Source organism: Carcharhinus amblyrhynchos, chromosome 14 (genome assembly GCF_965287045.1).
Source record: "Carcharhinus amblyrhynchos chromosome 14, sCarAmb.v2.hapA, whole genome shotgun sequence".
NCBI classification, from domain to species: domain Eukaryota; kingdom Metazoa; phylum Chordata; class Chondrichthyes; order Carcharhiniformes; family Carcharhinidae; genus Carcharhinus; species Carcharhinus amblyrhynchos.
Genome location: NC_137337.1, coordinates 77861753 through 77885106, shown reverse-complemented (window position 1 = coordinate 77885106; position 23354 = coordinate 77861753). Strand labels below are relative to the sequence as shown.

General features: G+C 38.9%; 1 protein-coding gene across 3 annotated transcripts in view; it reads left to right on the top strand.

Annotated features, from left to right (window-relative positions):
* cdin1 (CDAN1 interacting nuclease 1) overlaps positions 1 to 23354 on the top strand; it is a 134366-nt gene that overhangs the window by 69633 nt on the left and 41379 nt on the right. For all 3 annotated transcript variants that reach the window (XM_080203159.1, XM_080203161.1, XM_080203160.1), the window contains 3 exons: positions 5717 to 5784; positions 10916 to 10981; positions 19029 to 19134. In XM_080203159.1, coding sequence (XP_080059285.1) covers positions 5717 to 5784; positions 10916 to 10981; positions 19029 to 19134 — 240 coding nt within the window. The remainder of the gene's footprint in view (positions 1 to 5716; positions 5785 to 10915; positions 10982 to 19028; positions 19135 to 23354) is intronic.

Below are 23354 nucleotides of genomic sequence, written 5' to 3'. Positions count from 1 at the left end.
GGAATCAAGTTGCATGTTTATTCAACTCTGCTAGACTTTTAAATTAAGCTTCCATAATCTAATCTGCGTTTCCTTTGACACATTTCCATTTTGTACATTCTGTATTAAAAATAATAATTGCCCTGATCTTGTTTAACCAAGTAATACATACTGTGGTTTCAGCATTGACTCGACGGTGGCACTGATCTCCAAGTCAGAAGGCTGTGCATTCAAAGCTTACTTCAGTGTCTTGAATACTATCTAGGTTGGCATTTCAGTGCGGGGTCAAGGGAGTAATGCACTGTCAGATAAGCTGTTAAATGGGTGCCATCTGCTAAAGAGAAGCAGGGAAGTTCTCCCAGTCTTATTAATTTTTTACAAATATAAAACCATTGCTGTTTGTGGATTTCCTATTCATTCATGGAATGTGGGCATTACTGGCTAGGCCAGCATTAACTACCCATCCCTACTTGCCCCTTGAGAAGGTGCCTTTTTGAACTGCTGCATGCATGTGGTGTAGCTACACCCACAGTAGTGTTAGAGAGGGAGTTGCAGGAATTTGACCCAGTGACATGTGAGGGAATGGCAATACATTTCCAAGTCAGGATGGTGTGTGACTTGGAGGGGAACGTGCGGATGGTTGTGTCCCCATCTGTCTGCTGCCCATGCCCTTCTAAATAGAGAGGTCTTGGTTTGGAAAGTGTTGTCTCAGAAGCTTTGGTGAGTTCCTGCAATGCATCTTGTAGATGGTACACACTGCTGCTACTGTGCATTGTTCTTGGAGGGAAGGAATGTTTGTGGATGAGATGCCAATCATACGGGCAGCTCTGTCCTGGATAGTGTCAAGCTTGAGTATTCTTGGAGCAGCTTGGTACCATACTTCGCATGAAAGGTCTGCTGCATTCCCCTAAATCGCAATGCAAACAATGTTTGACAAACTATTTTAGACACGAAGCACTTTAAGAGGTCGTAGGATAATTAAGATGTTATAAAAGGGCAATTTATTGTTTTTTTTTAAATCCCAAAATTAATTCAACAATTTGGATTTTTTTTAACACATTCAATATGGAGAATGATGTTTGTATTTGAGTGCGAAAATAAATAAAAGAGATAAAGCAGCAAGGGATAAGTGATAGAGAGACATTTATCAGCAGTTACACGAAAGCTTGTGTGAAACATTAGGTTAGAAAAAACATTTCAGAGTAAAGAGGTAGATAGCTTCAGGGAAGTTGTTCCAAAGAGTTAGACTTGGATAGTTGGAAGCAACCATTGCTGAGACAAAAAGAGGAGGAATTGGAGGATGCAGGGTGACATCCAAGGCTGAAGTAGATTGCTGACATAAGATGGACCAAGTCCATAAAGGGAGGTGAAGATAAGTCCATAATTTTAATTCGGAGCATTGAGAATGGGAAATCAAGATTGGAAATGACATTTAGTAGGCCAAGAGGACTTGATGTTGAACAGGATATGGGCAGCAAAATTTTTAGAGGATGGAAGATTCGAGAAATCTGATCTAAAGCGACAGAAGCATGGATAAGAGTCTCAGAAGTGGTGGAGGCAGGCAGTATTGCAAAGTTGGAAGAATGTGATCTTGATGATTAATAGATTTGAAGCTTAGTTCTGGTTTGCAGAGTATTTCAAGTTTTTGGACAACCTGGTTTAATCTTAACAATTGGCCATGGAGGGGTGGGTATCATTGGCATGGGAGCAGAATATATGGGGGAGGGATGAAAAGGATACTTCCTGATACTTAGATACAGAAAGCGTTGACATGTCTATGACTTGACGTTGACCACACATTTTGACAGCACAGAGGTGGTGGAGAGAAAAAGTGGAGCATTCTAACCGATCTTGGAGCAGTGTTTGCTTGAGCTCAAGCTGCTGCAAACAACTGTCCTTTTGTGAGCTCTCTTTCTCTCTTTCTTTCTTGTGTGGATGCAAATATAAGGGACAGAAGATATTTTGATCAAATTGTCCTACAGATATTATAGACCGAAAATGAAGCAGGAGTGATTCACTGTCGTCTGATCCTTGTGTTTTAATGATTACCCTGTTCCTATCAAATATTTTTCATTATGTAAAATTCTACTGTCTACCAACCAGTGTTTATTACAAAAGCTTGAGTTGCTTAGTGATACTTATATTGGCAGTATTCAGCTGTTAAACATTTTTTTTTACATAAATTAGAGTAACACAATGATATCTGATCAGCTACATTTGAATCGTATGTCAGTATTTGTGACTACAGAATTCCAGTAAATCTATAGTGAATGCATTAAATTTGTTGTTTAACTGATGAAAATATCTGTTTAGATTATAATTATTCAACATTATTAGACTTCAGAAAGTGTCAAACTCTTGGGTTTGCATTGGGAGGTTTTTACACCATTGCATTGCATTGTCTGTGAGATTGTTGTGCATTGACACTCGTTCTCTTCATGGCATACTTTAACACAGTTGTGGTCTTCATAAACCCACGTGGCAGGTTCTACCCCTGTATTTATATGTCTTAGTCACTCTTACTTATAACTTCACTGCAGCCTATTTTTAGGTTTTCCTATCAAACCATTTTATGTGGAATATTTCAGGCATCACTGAAATCACAGCAGCACTGTCCTGCTAGAATATTTTTTGTCCTTTCAAGTAACAGCTGTTCATGTTTTGCTCCTGATTCTGACCTATTTCTGATGGGGTGATTATTCCTTCCTTCCCATGTCATTGAATTGAGAGGGTTGAGCAGTTTTTTCATTCAGTGGGATACCTCGTCCCAAGACAGAACATCAACAAACATCAGCGTAAATCCAGACTAACTGGTTTTATTTATTTTGTTCCTTTATTACAAAAAGAACATTTGTGGGAATATTCCTTTATTGTGGCCTCTAAGCAAAGGGATGTTGGAAAAAGATATTTTGATGTTGTGTATTGGTACAACAGTGTAAAGTGATCTACGTTGATTGATAGGTTGGGAACAGTTTACTTGATCCTGTCTAGTGGTGTTAATAATACCCCCTGCTAAAGTCATTTCATGATAGCAACATGTTTCTTACTCATCAGTTATTGACAGTTTCTTCTTTTTAAAAAAACCCTGATGAACATTTAATAACCAGCGCACATCAATACACGGTTGCTTTCAACGAGCACACTGATTACCAGTTATATTTACACAGCCTATGTCTATGGCATGCCTAAAACCTCCCACAATACAGTATATCATTCATGTGGATTAGTACAGTGAATTTGATTTGATGTTGATGTCTAGCATTGAAGCAGAAATGTTTCGTGCAAAATATATGATGCCGTTACGTGCCCAAGTTTTTGTTCTAAGCAAATCCTCTGCCGTCAGGATACTTTTTCATTTTTTTTGTTGGCCGCTTGTTGTTTAAAATGATATCAGTTGTGAATACTGGTAACACCCAGAAGGAGCGAGAACAACTTAATGATGATGTGAATTTGATGCGTCAATCAAATTGACATAATGCATAGCTCAAACCTCCCAGTAAAATAATGCCATCAACTCCGACATGATTTCAGTTTCCTTACTTATATCTATCGGTAAATTCTCAGCTGCAACCCAATGATGTTTACAGAATTTACAGTTTTAAACAATAATTAAGAAAAAGAGAAAAGAATCAGGTAGTCAAGTCTTGTTAACTATATAAAAAGGCACCTTCCCTAAATGCAGTCATCGTCACAGTGATCCTTTCAGCTTTCCGTGAGTTTATTTAATCAATGATAACTTACAGAAGGTTGCATGCTTTACCTCTGCCTCTTTGCTATTTTGTTTCTTAAAACCTAAGGGTCAAAACATAATGATTTTCTTCTTGGTTAAAACGTATTTTGTTCTTGAGAAATTACAGTTACTGAGAAATTAAAAATAGCAGCTTTATTTCTCCTCAAAGCACTTTGGATAATTTGAGATAAGAATCACGTAGTGATGTAACAGAGAGGCATTGCAATTAGGTCATGAAGTCAACATTGGGATTTTTGTTGGAATGTGTCCGTGGACATCACAGCAAAACAACGAGCAATTGAACATTGTCCAAAGTCGTGAAGGTTAAGTAGATTAGCCATGGTAAATGCACAGGGTTATGGGGATCGGGCGGGGGTGGGTGTGAGGGGATTTGTGGGGGGCGGTGGGTGGGTACAGTAAGACACTCTTTCGGAGAGCTGATGCAGACCCAATGGGCCAAATGGCCTCTCTCTGCACTGTAGGAGTTCTACGGTATGGTTCTCAGATATGTGTTTAAAGGTATATTAGCAGAAGGTGTTAAAAAGAAACTACTTGAACGGTATTTTTAAAATTACGTAATGTTACTTGTATATAAATTTTGTATTCAGGCACCTTAATAAATGAAGACTGTGTCAAGCCTGTTTAACATTAAGAATGCTGTAGCTTTAGTAGATCAGATGATTTAAACAAATCAATTTCAAGTTAAGTTTTGCAAAGATAATATCTTGCGAAGGATTATATATTGATTTTAAATATAACTATCTAAACATATGTGAAACAGCAACAAAAAATAACGTCAACTTCAGCATAAATGCCAGGAGACTGAATTTTCAGAAATATTAGGTTATATCTGGGAAGATGCTGAAGGTATTTACATGTGTTTTTCCCCATGGACCACACAGCAATGATGCAACAGATTTTTAAATGCATCAGCCTAATGTTTAAGCAATATCAGTGGAATTTTGATGTGTTTTTATTTATTTTGTTCTTTCAATCTCTTCCCATCTCATTATGTCTCATTGTTCCAGTCCACTTGAAGGCAATGGGACATGGTTTCTGTCGGCATTGATGGTTATTTTCTCCCTTGCTCAAGTGGCGTTCTTTCACTGAACCTAAACAAAAGCATGCCAGTGGGCTTGCCAGCCTACAGTTATCATAGGCAAACTTGATCCTGACCTCACTCAGACGTTGACACACTGTCAGTGTGCGCATGAGACAAAAATGTAAAGAATGTGAACTTATGTAGCACCTTATCATATTTCTCAAATATTCCAAACCCCTGTATAAAGAATAAATAACATTGTGCTGTTACCGTTGTTCTAGGGGCATACATAGCACCTAAAATGATAAATCAGAAATTGATTCCCTAGACGCTATAAGCCTTTTAGCCTTGAGGCAATGAGATCATGATAATAGCCCATCAACTAACCTGGCTGAGAGTGGCTAACCTGCCAGTATCCTTATGTTCAGATCCTCCTAAACAACTTGCTTGTACGTTGAGCATTACATATTGTGCTTTCTTATGTCCCCATAATATTTTCACTGGCCTGTACACTTACCTGTTGAACAGTAGATTTTCTCCGACGAGCTCAAGATGCAGTTTGAAATAATTCTCTTAAATTTTGTTGTTTGTAGAACTTATTTGATGAATGAGTTATTTTGATTTGTAAAAAATTCTGGTTACGGTAATGATGAACAAACAGGATAGCCCCAATACCTAATGATGAACAAACTGGATAGCCCCAATATATGATCTGTTTAGCAGCATGATTGAAATTAATCTTTCCCATTTAGCAAAATATTAGCCAACTTCCTTCAGTCCAGGATGCTTTGCCTGCCCCATTGGGGGTTAATTTAGACCAATTTTATATCAGCATTGATGTTCTTATTGTTCAGCCAGTGCAATGTGTAGTTAAAAGTATTGACAATTGTAAGGTAACATATTCTAAACAATCGTTGCAGTCTTGTGTATTCCCATTATTTCTTCCTTACCTTATCTACCTGCAGTGCCATTGGACAAGAGCATGAAATTCTGCTTCGTGAAAAATTGCAAAGCAAAAAACTGTCTTTTTTAGGTAAGGATTTGATGTAAACAATTTGTTTTGCAGCTGTTTACTTGAAGGGAAACTGCAAAATGTGCATTGCATCTGTAGGGCTGAAAGAAAAGCTGAGATGATTGATGCTGTGCATGTTATCTTATATTGATTTAGGACTAGACAGGAAATCAGATACCTAATACTCATATACAATCCGCGTACAACCTTGTAATTAATATTTTATGGAATAAGTAGTTGGAAAATACCTTTTTAATATCCGCTTCTGTTAATACTTATGCTATCCTGAGATTATATATATGATCCTTGCCTTCAGAGACTTAAAATGTAGCACAGGGGAAGATACTTAAGAGGCAGTTTACATATCAAAGAAAGGAGTTGGAGAAAGCAAATATCTCATATGTAGAAGGTATTCCAAGATGAAGATAAACTAAAAGTTACTTGGTCAATTTTAGGGTGGTGAATTGCATAATAACTTTGGACTCATGCCTATTTGCACTTGTAGAAAACAGGTTTCAATTGTTTGTGTGAATTGGAAGTCTTGAAGTAGATAATTAATTCTAGAGTTTTGTTTTCCACTAATATAAACATCTGTGCTATCGCTTGGAGCGCAAATATAATGTATATGAATCAAATTCAAATAGCCTTTTAATGTAGAATTGCAGTTTATTCTTACCCATCTTGGGTCATAAATTAACACAGCAGATGGAAAAAGACATCTTTTCACTCTCTTTTTCTGAAGTTTATATATTAGTGTCACAAGTAGGCTTACATTAACACTGCATTGAAGTTACTGTGAAATCCCCCTAGTCACCACACTCTGACATCTATTCAGATACACTCAGGAGAATTTAGCATGGCCAATGCACCTAAACAGCACGTCTTTCGGACTGTGGGAGGAAACTGGAGCACCTGGAGGAAACTCACGCAGACATAGGGAGAACGTGCAGACTCTGCACAGAACGTAGAACAGTACACCCTCAATGTTGTGAGAAGCCAAGCTGGGTATCAAATCCAAGTCCCTGGCACTGTGAGGCAGCAGTGCTAACCACTGTGCCGTCCCTATGTGTGTAACATATTGAATAACCATTGAACATCTTATCTGTCCTGGTACAGGATATTCCTGAAGCTCCAATACACTATTCTAGCCTGATTGTCGGTACGTTTCTGAATTGAGCATACTTTACATATTTTTTTGGGTTGTGACACATCACAGCCTACGTGGTATTTGCACGTACGTGCATCTTTTGCAGTTCAGAACACTGATGCAGTACTGTGCATTCAGCACAAACAACCCCAAGCCCAGGGTACAGTTACTTAGCACAAAGATTAGTTGAAGCACTGCGTTCTTGAGCATTAGGCATGGCCAGCTTGTGGGAATTTTGGTGGTTAGTAGTCCATTCACATCTCAGTAAATTGTCGTGTCTAACTTTCAAAGAGCATGATGTTGCTGTTCCGTAGGAGCAGATTGGGAACTGCAACTCCCTTTATCTATATATTATGCCGTCGGTCTCTGTCAGTCATTCGCACGGAATTTATCAACTGGAGTTGGAAATCCTGAGAACCCAGTGCTTTAGTTAAATTTCCAACCCTTTGAGACTGAAGCCCATTCCTCCCCCCGCTCTCCCGCCAATGGGCAGGACAGACTTACTTTCTGTAGGCTTTTGACATTTAATGAATCATTTTGTTAATAAATTCTTAGTGATTTTCAGGATATTAATGCCGACACTGGAGTGTGGTGCCAGAGTGTGGTGACTAAAGGAATTTCACAGTAACTTCATTGCAGTGTTAATGTAAGCCTACTTGTGGCTAATAACTATAAATAAATTTTAATGCCCTTTCTCAAAAATAATCAAAATAATGTAGAACTATTTTAGTGATTTGCTTTTGCACAGTGACTGGCTACTTCCTTTTTGATAGCTTTAGGTAAAAATAAATGAGGGATTTGCTTAGGTTTGTGTTGTCTTCTGCTTGATGACTGTTATTTTACTTCTTGTCTATTGGTTTATAAACTCTTCTTGCCTACCTACATGTCACTTATTGAATTTTTTGACCATTTTCCCTTGGGTAGGATTTGGAAACGGGTTACTTTTAAGTGTTTTTTTTAATTGAACTTCTGTTTAGTTATTTCTGTCCACAGAGACAATGAAGAGTATATTTGTTAACAGGCCAGGTATTGAAAATGTGCCTACTCAATGGCTGTAAACAATGGTTAATTCATTATCTCATCTTGAGTTTCTTACAAATACACACCCATTATCATTGGGGTGATCTATTCATTTGACTCAGAATGAGATGTCTCCAGAGATTCGCTCTAGTTGGGAGGTGGTAGCCAATTATATTGGCAGGTAAACTGGTGAGCCACAGCAACAGGACAGAGCCAGAGGAATAGACTAGCTACTCCCTGTAGCCAGAGCAGCATAGGAATTAGGAACAGGAGTAGGAGGCCACTCAGCCCCTCAAATCTGCTCCACCAACAAAAGTGATTCCCGTTAGGGGTGAAACGGGAAAATTTGCCCCGCTGTCTCTGTACACTAAACATCTCATATCTGGCCTTATCTCATTAGAGTAATTTCAGTTTGCCCACTAAAAATTGGTGAAATACCTACATGTAAGATCATGTTGGGGAAACATGGTGTAATGTTATCGTCATTGGACTAGTAATCCAAAGACTCAGGGCAATGATCTGGGGAAGTGGTTCAAATCCCACCATGGTATATGGTGAGATATGAATTCAATAAAAAAATCTGGAATTAAACATCTGATGATGATCGTTGTTGTTGTAAAAACCTATCTGGTCGTGAATGTCCCTGAGAGAAAGAAATCTGCCATCTTTACCTGGTCTGGCCTTTATGTTACTCCAGCAAAATGGTTGACTCTTAAATGCCCTCTGAAGTGGCCTAAGTAAGGCACTTAGTTGAAGGGCAGTTTGGGATGGGCAGTAAATCTGACCTAGCCAGCAACATCCATTTCCCATGAATGAACAAAAAAAAAGCTTAATTCAGTTCCAAAAAGCTTCCTATTGTTAAGCTGCAAGTTATGTGATCATACAGTTAGATGTTGGGTTGTGGGTGTGCCATCATTGAATATATTTGAGATGGTCAGCATTTTGGTCTTTTAGGGAATGTGTGGGTCGGGGGAGCAGGCGGGAACATGGAATTGAAGCCCAGGATCCACCATGATCATATTGACTGGCAGAACAGCCTCAATGGGCCACATAGTCATCTCCTGTTCCTGTTTCTTGTGTTCTTTTTGTGGACACCCTCCATAATGTAATACATGGGACCATTTATAGAAATGCCAAGCACTGGCAAATATGAGAGAATATTTAAGGAAGACATGAAATTAATAATATTGTTTTTAAGTGAACCAGCATGATTAAGTTAAATAGTTTTTTGTGTCAGTATGTATAACAAGACACTTTGCACACATAATGCCTTGCAAGAGTGACCCAAGTCTGTTGTGTACGCTCTCATAGCCAATGGATATATATTGCATTAACTGTTTAAATTTGCTTCCTGAATATTATAACTTTTGCTTGAATTATAGAAATCTTAAAATGACAAAATATATGTGGAATATGCTGAAACACCAGCCCTTAGACTTTTGCTTAAATTGGCATATCAAACACAAATAGAAAACCGATGTTATTTATATAGCGATAAAGAAGTTTAAGATTCAATCTCATGCATGAAATAACTTGATAACATGGTAAAGTATGTTTTGATAGTGAACCCTTTGGGCCTAACAGTGAAAAGATTATTTTTACATAAAACAAATAAAGCATTGGGGGAAACCTCTCAATGGCATTGTAATCCAAGGTACAAATCGTTCCAAACAATGAACTCTAATAGATGAACTTGTGTCTTTGCAATCTTCATTTTCATTGGGAAGAATGCCACAAATACTAATTACCCACCAAATAAAACTCCAGAAATACTTACATTAAAGGCATATAATTTATTTGGACATGAAATTGTGTTGACCTTGGAATTTTCTCATGAGGCACAACAGCAAAACTGTCAGAGTTTCAGAACATTGGCCATGAAAGTACTGTCCTTTGCTGATAAATGGATTGGAAATTGGCTACCCAGCGGTGGAATGGGCCATTAATTTTAATCAGAGGTGATGTGAAAAGGAGAGGAGGCTGTACCACAATGTCAACAGCCCAGTAGGTGTTAAGAGAGACCACACAACCTTCTCTGTTACTTGTTTTAGCTATTAGTTTAGGTTGGGTGAAGACAGAAAGGCATGTCTGGAATTGAATGACCAGGTCACCCAAAATGTAATGGAGAAATCAGGTGTTTCAGAAATAATAACAGCAAGCCACTTAAAGTCAAGGACGCTTTACTGACTGGACAAGAACAGAGCATGCTGACAATTGCCAGGGTTACAAACATTTTTGTACTTAAACAGTGCATAGATGTGTAAGCTTCTGTAGTTTCAGAATTAAATATGAAAGCTTATATTTCATAAAAAGGCAGCTTTTTCACTTTTAAACTACTGCTTGACTCAATCCAATGTTGTGATTTGATACCATGAGAATTGGCTTTCCCTTTTTCCCACTCAAACCTTCTGAGGCACCTTCAGAAATTATATGTTATATGTTTTATTTGATTATCACCTGAGAGTGACTTAGGGCAATTCTTCTGTGTGTGTCCTAGTTCATTGGTCACTATGAATATTGGAAAATTGTCTTGGTCAGAATACGTTCCTGTAAAAGAACCCACCCTGTTTTCTTTTCATTCATATAAAGATAAGGAGAAAATGTGTCAAATTTATTTTTTCAAATTTGCAAGAATATTATTCAAGTTTGAAAAGACAAGAAATAGTCAATATAAATATTCATTTGTTTATTTTCCAAGAAAGTGCTGTGTTAAAGTTCCACACAATGATTTGCTTGATGTGTTACTTAGAGTGCTTAATAAGTCATTAGTATCCTGGTCCCTATTTTTATTTTAGTTTTTCATTAAATGTTAAAAGCGCCATGGCTGTTGCGAAGACAGTTTGTTTATGTTGTGATGTAACCTTTTTGGTGTTTCGCATATGTTATATCTATAGAAATTACATTCCATAGAATTACATAGTAATGGGAACATTCACTAATCCACTGCTACATTCACTTCAACTTCTCTTTGTCTTACTTGTGTAGATGAAGATCAATTGCGTGCTAAGGGCTATGACAAAACGCCTGACATAATTTTAGAGGTACCAGTTGGTAAGTCTCTGCTGGTTTACTAATCAATCACACAATTATGAAATGTGTATATTTTTCATTTGTTGCACATAATTGATAAGTTAGCAGATTCCATGGAAAGAACCACTGAGAAGCTTTGACTCTTTGACACTTTTAGCTGCTGGCAATCTGACCTCCTTTCCTGTTCCCTAGTACCCTTAATTCCTCTCCCCCCACCGCCCCCCTGCCCGCCCCAGCCACCCTCCTGCTTCCGACCATAGTTATTATAGTTACACTGCTGCTGATCCCATTGAATAAGGTACCTTTCTCTGCACTGTGTATATTTCCAGTCTTTTGGCCATAGAGTATGTTAAATTACTCTCTATTTCTTGCACTACTGTAGTGCATTCCGTGCAAGATTGAAAATTTCCTTCAAGAAGAGGAGGTTGTTTCTGAATGTCCACATTTGGTGTCTGACACATGTAATATTTGTATGTATATAATATATTCATCATGGACTGCATGTGATGAACATTCATTAAGCATCACATCTCAAACATGGTCTTCTCACATTGGATGTGTTAGTCATGATCAGGTTAATAATATCGACTAGCTTAATTCTACTATAACATAATATAAATGCAAAATTTTTGTTGGCAAGGCACATAATGAACAGACACCACAGAATCATCTGGTCAAATTACTCCTTTTGCTTTCAAACCTAGCAACATAAAACCAACAGCAAATGAGAACAATCAAATAGCTCAAACTGTTTTCTTTCCCCTAGTTACTTTCAACGGCATTTTTGTCCTCAAAAGTATATTTATAAAGGGTGCACAAAGATTACAGAATTTCCAGCTCTTTTCTCTATGTTTGTTGATGAAGTGCTTTAAAATAGCAGCTTTATGCATTTGTCATTGATACCTTTGGGTTTCATGTGGCTGAATTGATTGATATCTCATATAGCGTCATTGGTATATATTCCTCCTGAGACCTGAGCCTCAGCACCAAGGTATGCCATTAGTTATTGCTCCATTCTTCTTTTGAAGTAGCAGAAAATTCCATGGCTTGAAGGCCCAGAAGGTTGTAGTTCAAACTAATTCAGACTTGAGCACAGTACAGGCTGTTAGTACAATACAGTACCGAGGCAGTTAAAATGCAAATCAGCCATGATCTAATTGAATGGTGGTGAACCAGACTTAAGGAGTTGAATGTTCTTCTCCCTTCTTTACTGCATTGTCAGAGTGATTTTTATTTTGCTTTTTGTCATCCAGTTGTTTGACATTTGGCATGCTTCAAAACCTTCACAGAAAAATGGCCCATCACAATCAGCACCAAGAAAGCTCAGGTATAAGATTGCAAAATGTAAGACCAGGAGAGACCAACTTGTTCAGAGTGGGGCTACTGAATTCTAATTAGTTAATACTGTGCAGTTACCAACACAAGGCACAAGTAAGCTTCATACTGTCCACTGCACCCATTAAGACTTAGTTTTTATCTGGAGCAAAGAATTCTAGCTTCCATTGACAGCTCTACCCTACAGAGCAGCTAAATCGCCATTTAGATCTATAGTTAAGAAAGCTCATCAGCGCCTCAACTTTCTTAGGAGATTAGGGAAATTTAGCACGTCACTCTCACCAACTTTTACAGATGCACCATAGAAAGCATTCTTTCTAGTTGTATTATAGCTTGATATGGTTCCTGCTCTGCTCATTACCACAAGAAACTATAAAGGGTTGTGAATGAAACCCAGTCCAATCCTCAAAGCAGCTTCTCATCCATTGACTCTGTCTACATTTCCCGTTGCCTTGGAAAAGCAGCCAGCATAATCGAGGACCCCACACATTTTGGACATTCTCTCTTCCACCTTCTTCTGTCAGGAAAAAGATACAAAAGTCTGAGGACACATACCAACTAACTCAAGAACAGCCTCTTCCCTGCTGCCATTAGATTTTTGAATGGACCTACGTCACATTAAGTTGATTTTTCTCTACACCCTACATATGACTGTAACATTCTCTCCTTCTCTATGTAGGGTACGTTTTGTCTGTTTGGCACATGAGAAACAGTACTTTTCACTGTATCCCAATACACGTGACAATAATAAATCAAATCAAATCAGTTAATAATAAAAGCAAAATATTGCAGATGCTGGAAATCTAAAATAAAAACAAGATGCTAGATGAACTCAGCAGGTCTGGCAGCATCTGTTGAAAGAGAAATAGAGTTAAAGGTTCATCTTGGTCACTTACCAACAGCGCGCTGGGATGTTACAGATCCACTTGGCTCAGTGAATTACTGAGCCTTCCACAGAGGATTTATTCCATTTTAATCTCTATCACCTGATGTGTCATCTCACCTCAAAGAGATTGTGCTCCACCCTTATTTTGGAGACTCGTCCTTAATGGAAAATCAGCTTTTCTCAAGTGAACTGCAGGTGCAAGAAACTCCAGGAGTCTGGACAATAAATTGATGTCGGTTTGATGTTGCTAGATGCGGGCATCACCTCTGGGATTTGGTACCAATGTGAAATACCACATGATGATCATTTCTCACATGAGACAGGCTGTGGCCCGATTAAATAGCAAACCTGTTGATTGGTAACATTCTGTGGAAGCGATTTCATCTCAAAGTTCAAGCAACATGTAACGTCTTTATTCCCATATACAGATCCCATTTCAAATCTCTTGAGCATTGCACCTACGTTCAGGATGTGCAGAATCTTTTGATGGAGGCAAAACTTACTGTCCCCAGTGCCTGCGAGGCCCCATCTGCCTGAAATTGAATGTACTGATTAATTCTGACAAGTAAAGCAGCAGTGCCTTGCTAGATGCAAGGCTGTACTGCCATTTGTGAGATGACACCAAGATCTGCAGCTGATCCAAGGAAGGAGCCAGAAGTGAAGAAATCTTTGGGTACTTGCAGGTTATGGCAAACAGTGCTGCAAGGTGTGAGGTGTTTGTGATGAGAATACAAATCTCTGTGATGATCTGCCTGGAGAATTGCAGTCTCCTGTGACACTGGCTGTCTGTCATCTCAGTAGCAAGCCTACAGGGCACTGCCTCTAACAGTGCAGCCTATGCTGAAAGTATGATCTCCATCGCCTTCCTGCCCCCTTTCTCTCACTCCTCTGCCCTCCCGCTAACTGTGGCTGTACTCTTCCTGTGGAGGATGTTTCTCCTCATTGCCATTGGACACAAAATCTAAGTCATGCTCCCATTGCCAGCTGCTGTCATCTTCATGCTCTGTGACCCCCAAGTTGTGTTTGCATGCCTTGCATCTTATGGTTCCCAAGTCCAGAAATGTGATAACCCACTGCACTGCCTGAACCCCTACCTGTGCTGATCCGATGGCAGCCGTATGCCACTGGCCAAGTCTCCCTTTGAGTAGTGCTTCCTTTTGTGCACCTCTAATTTATTAAGTGGTCATGAATGCTTCCTTACTGTGAATCTGCCTCCATGCATCTGGTCTGCTCTTGCCCTGTCATGCAACCTGGATGCCTTCACCAACATCTCAGTGTGGATGTCAATGGGCTTTCACTGAGTTATGTAACTATCTTAGTTACAGGTTATGGATTGGGCAGTTTTTTTGGGGCTGTCCTTTCCCCAGGTGGCAGGAAATCTGCCAGCGCTTGAACTTTCATCATCTACCCAACTCTTCACACCTCTGGTGGTTCCTAAAAATCCAGCCCGAAGAATTGAACCTGGACCCTTCCTGGTTCCCTTTTCATAAAAGGAGTTAAGGAAATAATTATAAAGTTGACGATGGTAATATAGCTTACTTTGGATAGCAAAGTGGTCAGACAAAGCTTAATATCATTGCCTTTGTTCTTGCGTAAAGAACTTAGAGGAGTTAAACATTATTCTAACGAAAGTGTGAATCAAAAGTGAAAAGAGCTTAAAAAATGAATTAGAGCTTGTGTAATACAGTTGGGAAATATTGCAATTCTTGATGGTATGGCTTGGCCACATGGAAGAGATAGCTATAAGGAAATCAAATAGTGTGATGGAGTAAGCATTCATGAAAAGGCAAGTGAGGCATTACGAAATTAGGAAAAAATCAACAAACAAGCAGCTGGAAGCTGGAATCATTATAAAAAACTGATTGAGTGAAGTATTTATATGAAGAATGTAAGGAACAAGGTATTCAAACTTGAAGGCTGATCTGCTAGATGATGAAATGTGTACATAAATTGGCTTAACAATAAAATTAGTCAAAGGTGGGTACACAAGATATGCAAAATATTAGACAGGGATAGAAAAAAGAGAAATACCAGTCAAGGAGCATTTGCTGGATTTAATAGTTGACTTGTTTAAGATGACGTTGCTGTTTGAAAGACATTGGCAGCAGGAAGACAACTAATTGGAAATTGCTAAAGACCACCATAGCAAAAGGAAGCAATTGATACAAAATTACTTGCACAAACTTGGGATGGCTGTGGAGCAGTACTGATTGGGGAGACATTTGGCTCATTGTCGCTGTGTCATATCTTTGTTAGAACAATCCATAACTAATTCCACTGCTCTGCTATTTCCTTATGGGAAGTAGTGGGATGGGAGGAGGGTTGGGTGGAGAAAGGGAGGAGAACTGAGAATCTCCCTAGTTATCTGTTCATCATGTTAATAGCATTATGTTGCCCCTGCAGACTTGCCTAAAAGTGTAAACTATTTGCTCTTTGATTACAGGATGAGATGAAAGATGCCTGACCTAGATCTTTTATAGTTTTAAGAGAACTATTGAAAAGGGATTTGGTGTTGACTGCATCTACCTTTTATCCATCTGTTACTGGAGAACTTATGGGGATAACTTCTATGCTTTGCTTACTGCTTATTTACTATATGAAAGATATTGGAAAATTATTTTGCTTTAACCCAAAAAGGGAACTACATGCTGCTGCTTCATTTAATGCCCTCTTCCTTTGAGTGTGTGACGGCTGTTAATATGAAAGTTGACACTATATGGTATAGTGAATTAGAAACTTGCCTTTTGCTTCTGGGAACATTAGTTTCTGCTCTGCTAGTTTGTTAATCGTGGCAAATATTTATATTTCTGCATTGTAGTTGTGAAAAACATTTTATAAATGAAACTTCTTTCTTTAATCCTAATTTTAAAGTTGCCCTTTTTACTCTGGATTCTCTTACTAGGAAGAAGAATTGTTATCTTAAGTCCCTTTGTTATTGTAACACCATTAATTTGCTCATTTTCAATGAACAAAGGGCACATTTATCCAGCCATCCTAGCTAACTTGCTTTATCCCAGGTATTATTCAACTTAGGGTAGTTGAGCCATTTGACACATGGACAGTGGTCATCCCTTCTCTTTTGCAAGTCCCAGATAAGAGTCCCATGCTCAAGATTAAAAATCACGGCCATCTATGGGACCAGCGGATTTTTGATCAGAATGGCGGGAGAGCTAGAACCTCAAGGAACAAGGGCTGCCTATATGTGGAGGATCCTTTGGGAAGAGGACTTGTGTTCCCGTTAAGAGCACATAAGGAATTCAGTGGGGAACTACCTAATGTATTATTTTCCCATGTCACAGTGCAGATTGAAATCAATAATGGGAGGCTGACACAAACAACTGAAGAGGAAAGCACAAAACCATGAGGCATGGAGAAATGAGCCTAGGACCTGCTCTTTGGCAGGGCATTACTACAATTATTCTACTAATCATTCTCCTCCAAGGCTTGGTATATCATTCCTAATGTGGGCCACCCAGTACCAAAAACAGTACTTCGAACGCAGGGCCGAGTTCAAGCGTACCCATTTTCATTGTAGCAAGGGTGATGGCGGGGGGGGGGGGCAAGAATTTTGGGAGGCGAAATAACTGCTTGAGAAGGGCAGATAAGGCGTGTACAACTGTAATCCCCACCTCATTACAAATAACAGCCTGCCTGTGTCAGTGAGGGTTGAGGAAAACTTGTTTTATCTGTTTGTTGACATTGCTCCAAGGGCTATTATTAATGGTTGGCATGGAAGAGGCATGGGGAGTGGGTGATGGGGTGTGAGAGGTTAGGCTAGAGGGCGTAACACTTAAAGCAATTGAGACAGAGCCCCAGAGAACTGTGGTGGACAACTTGTCTTGGCACTCGGCAGTCCTGTGACCACATCTGATCCACCTCAGGGTCAGTGGGCCTGGCTGTATCCCGCATGCACCTCCATCCCTTTCCGCAATGTAAATCTCACCATTCCGGACACATTTTCCCAAGGCAGGTGTGCCAAGTGGAGAAATTTCCTGCTACCTGCCTTGGAAGCAAAAATCTGGCCTATCAAGTGCAAAAGACCATTCTCAATGAGCAAAGACTGCTTTTATACTCACTTAATATTCTGTACAAAATTATTATTGTAATGATCTGAGAGAAGTTCTAAGGTAAGAAGGTAGAGTTTTTAAAGTCTTAAACAGGTGATTCCAGTTCTGTAATTTGACTGCAGTATTTCTGTGGCTTTTGGGCTCTCATGAATTTGGGAATTAGCCTCATGCCCACGGAGAGACTAATTAATTTTGCTGCAGAAAGAAGATTGAAGCACTGAATCCAGCTGTGAGTTTCAACAGAGGTGACAGGAAAAAGGAGGATGTAGGGAGCAAGAGGACAGGGGGTGAGGGGCGCTGAGGAATGTGAGAAGGCTATAGAGTGTGAGATATATTGGATAGAAGAGACGAAAAAAAGGCCAATTTGTTTTCAGGGGAAGCAGGAAGAGAGAATAGTAAGGAGAGACTGAGGCCTTGAGCAAAAGTGTGAGGCATATAGATAAACTGAATAGCTGAAAGCTATTAAAGAGGGGAATAGACCAAATTAGGATGGGTGAGTAGCAGGAATAGATACATAAAAGTTAGCCTGTTTATTTTTACTGTAATATAGAATAGTGTGTCCAGAATTAAGAAAAGCAGCAAGGTAATTGCAGAACTTGAACTCTCAACATGCACAGCCAAGTCTGTTTATTTGTAGAAAAGAAAATTGAGTGAAGATTGTTAAAGTGCCGAGAAGCGTAACTGATATAAACAAGCTTATTCTGCCTCAACTATTATCTTAAAACTAAGGGCCACTTGTTTAAAATTATCAGCCCTGAAGTGAAATCAGAATAAACTTGTTTTCCCCTCAGAATAATTGATATATATATGCATAAAATAGATCTGTGGGAAAAGCTATATCAAGTTAACTCCTTCAGAAAAGGAGCTGACAGACTATGTGGCCGAGTATTTGAGGTTCAAGGTAAAGGGTAAAGTCACCATTGTCCCAGTTGACCGCAGATTGACTGATGGTGGTTTGACCTGAGGATCATCACATCCTGGGCAAGGGGCAAGGTTGAGAAGGCGGGGCTTTCATGAATAACCACAGCTGGTACGGGAATTGAGCCTGCGCTGTTGCCGTAGCTCCGCATCACAAACCAGCCGTCTAGTTAACTGAGCTAACCGACTCTCCATAACAATAGATATAGATTGAGATGATGAGTAGGCTTCAAGCTGCTACTGTGAGGGTTGAGGGGCGCGGTGGAGTGGGTCGGTGGCAGATATTGTCTTTTGTTTGGTCAGTGTCACAGCCAAAGCTGAATGGTGAGGCTGTGCAGATGACTACGTCTTTTGAACTTTTGTTTCGGGTCACAAGTGCTGTTGATGCGGAGTCTTTGCTCAGGACATGAACTTGCTGGAGTCCATTTACTAAGTTAAATTATACATGCTGTGTGGATAGAGCAATACTGATAGGTAGTCATTCTTCATTCTGGGTGCACTTATAATCTTAAAATAATGCTGATAATCACCTACATCATTCTGATAAGCAAACTATGATTGAATAATAATAATCGATAGTGGTGTACATTTTCTCGAGCTTTACAGAAGGCTATTTAAGCCAACCTGTCAGCTGAAAAGAGTTGAAGATATGAATACCTGAGAGGCAAATAGCATTTGCAGAATGACCTGTAACGGGAGTGCTTTGCAAAGAACAAAGCAATGGAAAGCTACTTAATGTAAATTTTATAAGCAGATGGATTTCTTCAACACTATCCAATGTTGACTTGGCTAAGTTACCCTAGACTGTTAAAAAGACACTTCATTGAAGGATGAAGCTGAAAACAGAATTTTTTTTTAATAGCCATTGAAGGTCATGTGATTCATTGGATTGAAAGCAAGGCCTCATTTGGAGATGAATACAGCCACGAATGCTACTTGCAGGACCAATTCTGGAGCTACTGGAACAGGTACCATCCTTTGTCATGTAACATTTTTGGTGGATCTCAAGTTCGGTGTGATATTACCAAATTTACTACATCAAAAACAAGCATGTTTAAAGAAAAAAATCCAAGAAACATTCTCTTCTTCATCTCCACTTTGAGTAATGGGATGCAGGAATAATACTGGATTTCAGTTCTTATTTGTTTTTAAGACTTTTTCAACCTTTCCATGTGCTTAGGTTCTAGGTTGGTCTGCTATTACCACCAATACTGTTTGGATTCCCTTTTGAATTGAGAAAGACATCCCTTTTCTCTTGCTAGCTCAGTACTTGTTATAACTCTGAAGGCTCAATCTTAATATCTAAATTGACATCCACGGTAGGAGACCTATGACTGATTAAAATGAGTGTCCCCAAGGTTTTCCATTGGAGCTTAGGTGTACTTTATCCAAACTTTTCTAGGGAAATGATTGAATAAAGGCTCAAAGTTGATTAAATTTAGAAAAATGCCACAGTGCTTTTATTTTCATAATTTCAGGAGCATGAAACAGTAGGAAAAAAATATTCAAAACATTGTACTCTCTTCCTCCCTTGGGAAATTATGTGGAACAATAGATCACAACAATATTCTTTTAACCAAGAGTGGGATTTGAATCCAGCCCAATATGCTGCAATTCATGCCTTCTGCCAATTTTAAGGATTTCACGCAAAATGAGCTGGAGGAGATTTAAGTGGACCTCAGTTCAAGGCATTGAAGGGTCTATAGTTCCCCAAAAGTAAACATTAATTTGGTAATCTCTGACAGAAGGGCTCTTAGAATTATTGTGGGAAATGGAAAAAATTACAACACTGGAAGGACACAGTTCAGAATTGTTTTGCCAAAAGAGAAACTTAATTCTGCATTTGGCAGGATTCTATCCCTGTGCATTCATTAATTTGCATTTGATGAAAAAAAAGAGAGCTCGCTCCACTGCCAAGCATTGAAATACCTCACCATGATGAATAAAAATGTATAGAGCTAAGCAAAGTACTCCACCACATCATCTTAAAGATGTATAGGTTTGAAATGCTCTGTTTCTTTCCACTTAGAATAGGGTGAGAATTTAATATTATCTTTCTTAAGTCTGTGGCTTCTATCAAATAATGTAGAGTTTTGTGAGCATTAATGCTTTTTAAGAGGATGAGTCAATTGTTAGTTGACCACCAATTGACCCTATGACATTCTGCATAAAACAACTCTCAGCCAACCACAATTTTTGATTTCATCTAACCAAAAACAATCCAATGTTATCTTTTAGCCCTTCATCACTTCATCTAAAGGGGGTAATCAGTTTTGTTTTTGACTGTTGTGTCTTTCAATTGTTATCTTGGTTAACATGCAATAAGAAGTCTCACAACACCAGGTTAAAATCCAACAGGTATTTTTGGAATCATGAGCTTTTGGAGCATTGCTTCTTCCTTAGGTGGGTTGATTAACCTGGTGTTGTGAGACTTCTTACTGTGCCCATCCCAGTCCAATGCTGGCATTTCCACATCAGGTTAAAGTCCAACAGGTTTATTTGAAATCACAAGCTTTCGGAGCATTGTTCCTTCATCAGGTGAACAGCGGTCCGAAAGTTTGTGTTACCAAATAAACTTTTTGGACTTTAACCAGGTGTTGTGAGACTTCTGTGCCAAAATCAAGTCCAACACCGGTATCTCCACATGTTGATTAAAGTAAGCAGCAGAAAGCTTTGTGACTCTGTAAATATCACAGAAGTAAAATCTGACACTAATCAAAGAATGGGACCACACAATACTTCGAGTTAGCAAGGAGTAGTACCTAGAGCAGTGTTAGGCACATTAGGCTTGTGAGTGGGCCAGGTGAGTGGCCCTCCTTCATCTCAGTGGGCCGGCCGCAAGATTGAAATCGGGCTTGTTCACTAACCATGACCCCATGAATAAGATTAGATACATTTAATACATGCCAAATATTTCATAAGTTACAGAAAATGCTTACTTATTCATATATGGGCAGCACAGTGGTTAGCACTACTGCCTAACAACACCAGGGACCTGGGTTTAATTTTGGCCTTGGTTGACTGTGAGGAGTTTACATGTTCTCCCCATGTCTCTGTGTGCTCCAGTTTCCTCCCAAACTTCAAGGATGTGCAGGTTAAGTGGATTGGTTATGCTAAATTGCCCCTTAGTATCCCAAGGTATGTAGATTAGGTGGGTTAGAGTGATAAATACGTTGTGTTACAGGGATAGGATGGGGGTTGAGCTTGGGTAAGATGCGGTCTCAATGGGCCATAATGGTACCTTTCTGCACTGTAGGGATTCTATTTCTCATTTATGATTCTATATATATAGAACTATCAACTTCAAATGGTATAAACAAGATAAATATTTATGCTTCGAATGAACGTGGAAGGAGCGCAGAGCTCTCATAGTCAATGTTGTGTACCACCCTTCGCATGCCCTTTCTTTACGTGCTTATCACTTTAGTCGTTTGTGAGAAGAAAACTACGTGGATAGTAACCAGCAAAATCTGGCAACCCTGTACATGGGCAGCAGTCAACAAAATGTCTCATGGGCCACACGCACAATCCTGATGAGCCATACCTGCAGGTTGCCCACTATCAACTTAAAGCAAAATACAAGGCTACTGTGTGAAAACTTAGTAGCTTGGATGCGTTAGTTACAAACAAGTTGTGCTTGGTGGTATGTATGAGGTATGCGTGGTTTATGATTGACTATAAAGTGCATTATACAACTCTCGTTGAGGTTTGCCTGTTTTTACCTTGCATCCTAAGCAGATGAACTCTTCTTCATAAAATGGAGGTTACTGAATTAATAATACAGGTTGATTTATTGCTTTTTACTTCATTCTGTGTTATGTTCCACCAGCAAAACTACCTTTTATATCTGATACAAGCTTGTCAGTTGCTAGCGTTGCTTTTGTTTTTGTGCTGTCTACATGAGAACAGTTGCTCACTTTTTTTATCTTCCAGTTTCCTTCCCTCTGGTTTCATTATAATTACAACCTGTCAAGAAAGTAGTAGGTTTGCTCCCAAGCTCTGCGGATGTTACTTTAATCTGGTCCGGAAGAGTTGAAAATAGTTCTTGAATGATTGAACTATGATGAGGGGCAATGAGAGCTCAACCTGTCCGATCAATAAAATACAGCTTTTGGGGGAAGGCTGGTTGTGGGGGAAAGCATTCAAAACTCAAAAATGTCCATCAAATGGTTACAGAGATATTTTTATCACCCATCAGGAGAGCAGCATCTAATTACATGTGATGCTACCATAGATCTGATGCATAATTTTCCCAATTTTTTAATTGTATATAAATTTGTAGGGGAGGGTAATTTAAGCAGTCTGTCCTGTTGCCACCTGGCATAAAATTTACAAGTAGATGACCCATGTAACTACCACTTATAACAAATTGCAGCTTAACATAGCACAATGAGATGCAATCTTGATAAAGTCCGGGAAAAGGAATGAACTCAAATTTTTGGTGCATTGCAAATGAATGGTCAAAGCAGCATGGTATTTGGAAAAATGATCTCAATTGATCTTAATTGTGGCCCTAAGTGAAATGAACCAGATGGATTTTTCATCCTTAGATTTTTATGTTGATTTTTTTTCTCTGCTTAAATATCTGCAGCACATAGCCAAAAAGAATCACAGGTGTGAAAGAGTATCCTGGCTGGAAAAATTTATAGAGCCAAATGTTCTTATTGAACTTTCCACCAACCTTACCATGGCATTTGGGAAATAATTTATTTGATAAATGAGGATCAGTGTTATCTTATGCCAAGGATTATGACAGTGGCTGCAAAATTTACAAACTATCATACATCTTCAATAATTAAGTTATTCTTGACTAAATCTTTTTTATTTTGTGTTTGAGTGCCATTTTTATGTTAGTTCACATCCTTTGTAACATCAGTATCATGGATTGTCTTAAATAAAATTTCTCCCTTTAAGGTTTTACAAACATATTCTTGGAGCTGCATAAGATTTTTAAAAAATTATTCTTCCTTAATTATTCTTAATAAATTACACTATTAGTTTATTAATAAATAGTGTAATTTATTAAAATAATTTCCTCTGTGTATTTCCCATAGAATCCCAACAGTGCAGAAACAGGCCTTTCGGCCCATCAAGTCTGCACCAACCACAATCCCACCCAGTCCTATTCCCGTAACGCCACATATTTACTCTACTAATCCCCCTGACACTAGGGTCAATTTAGTATGGC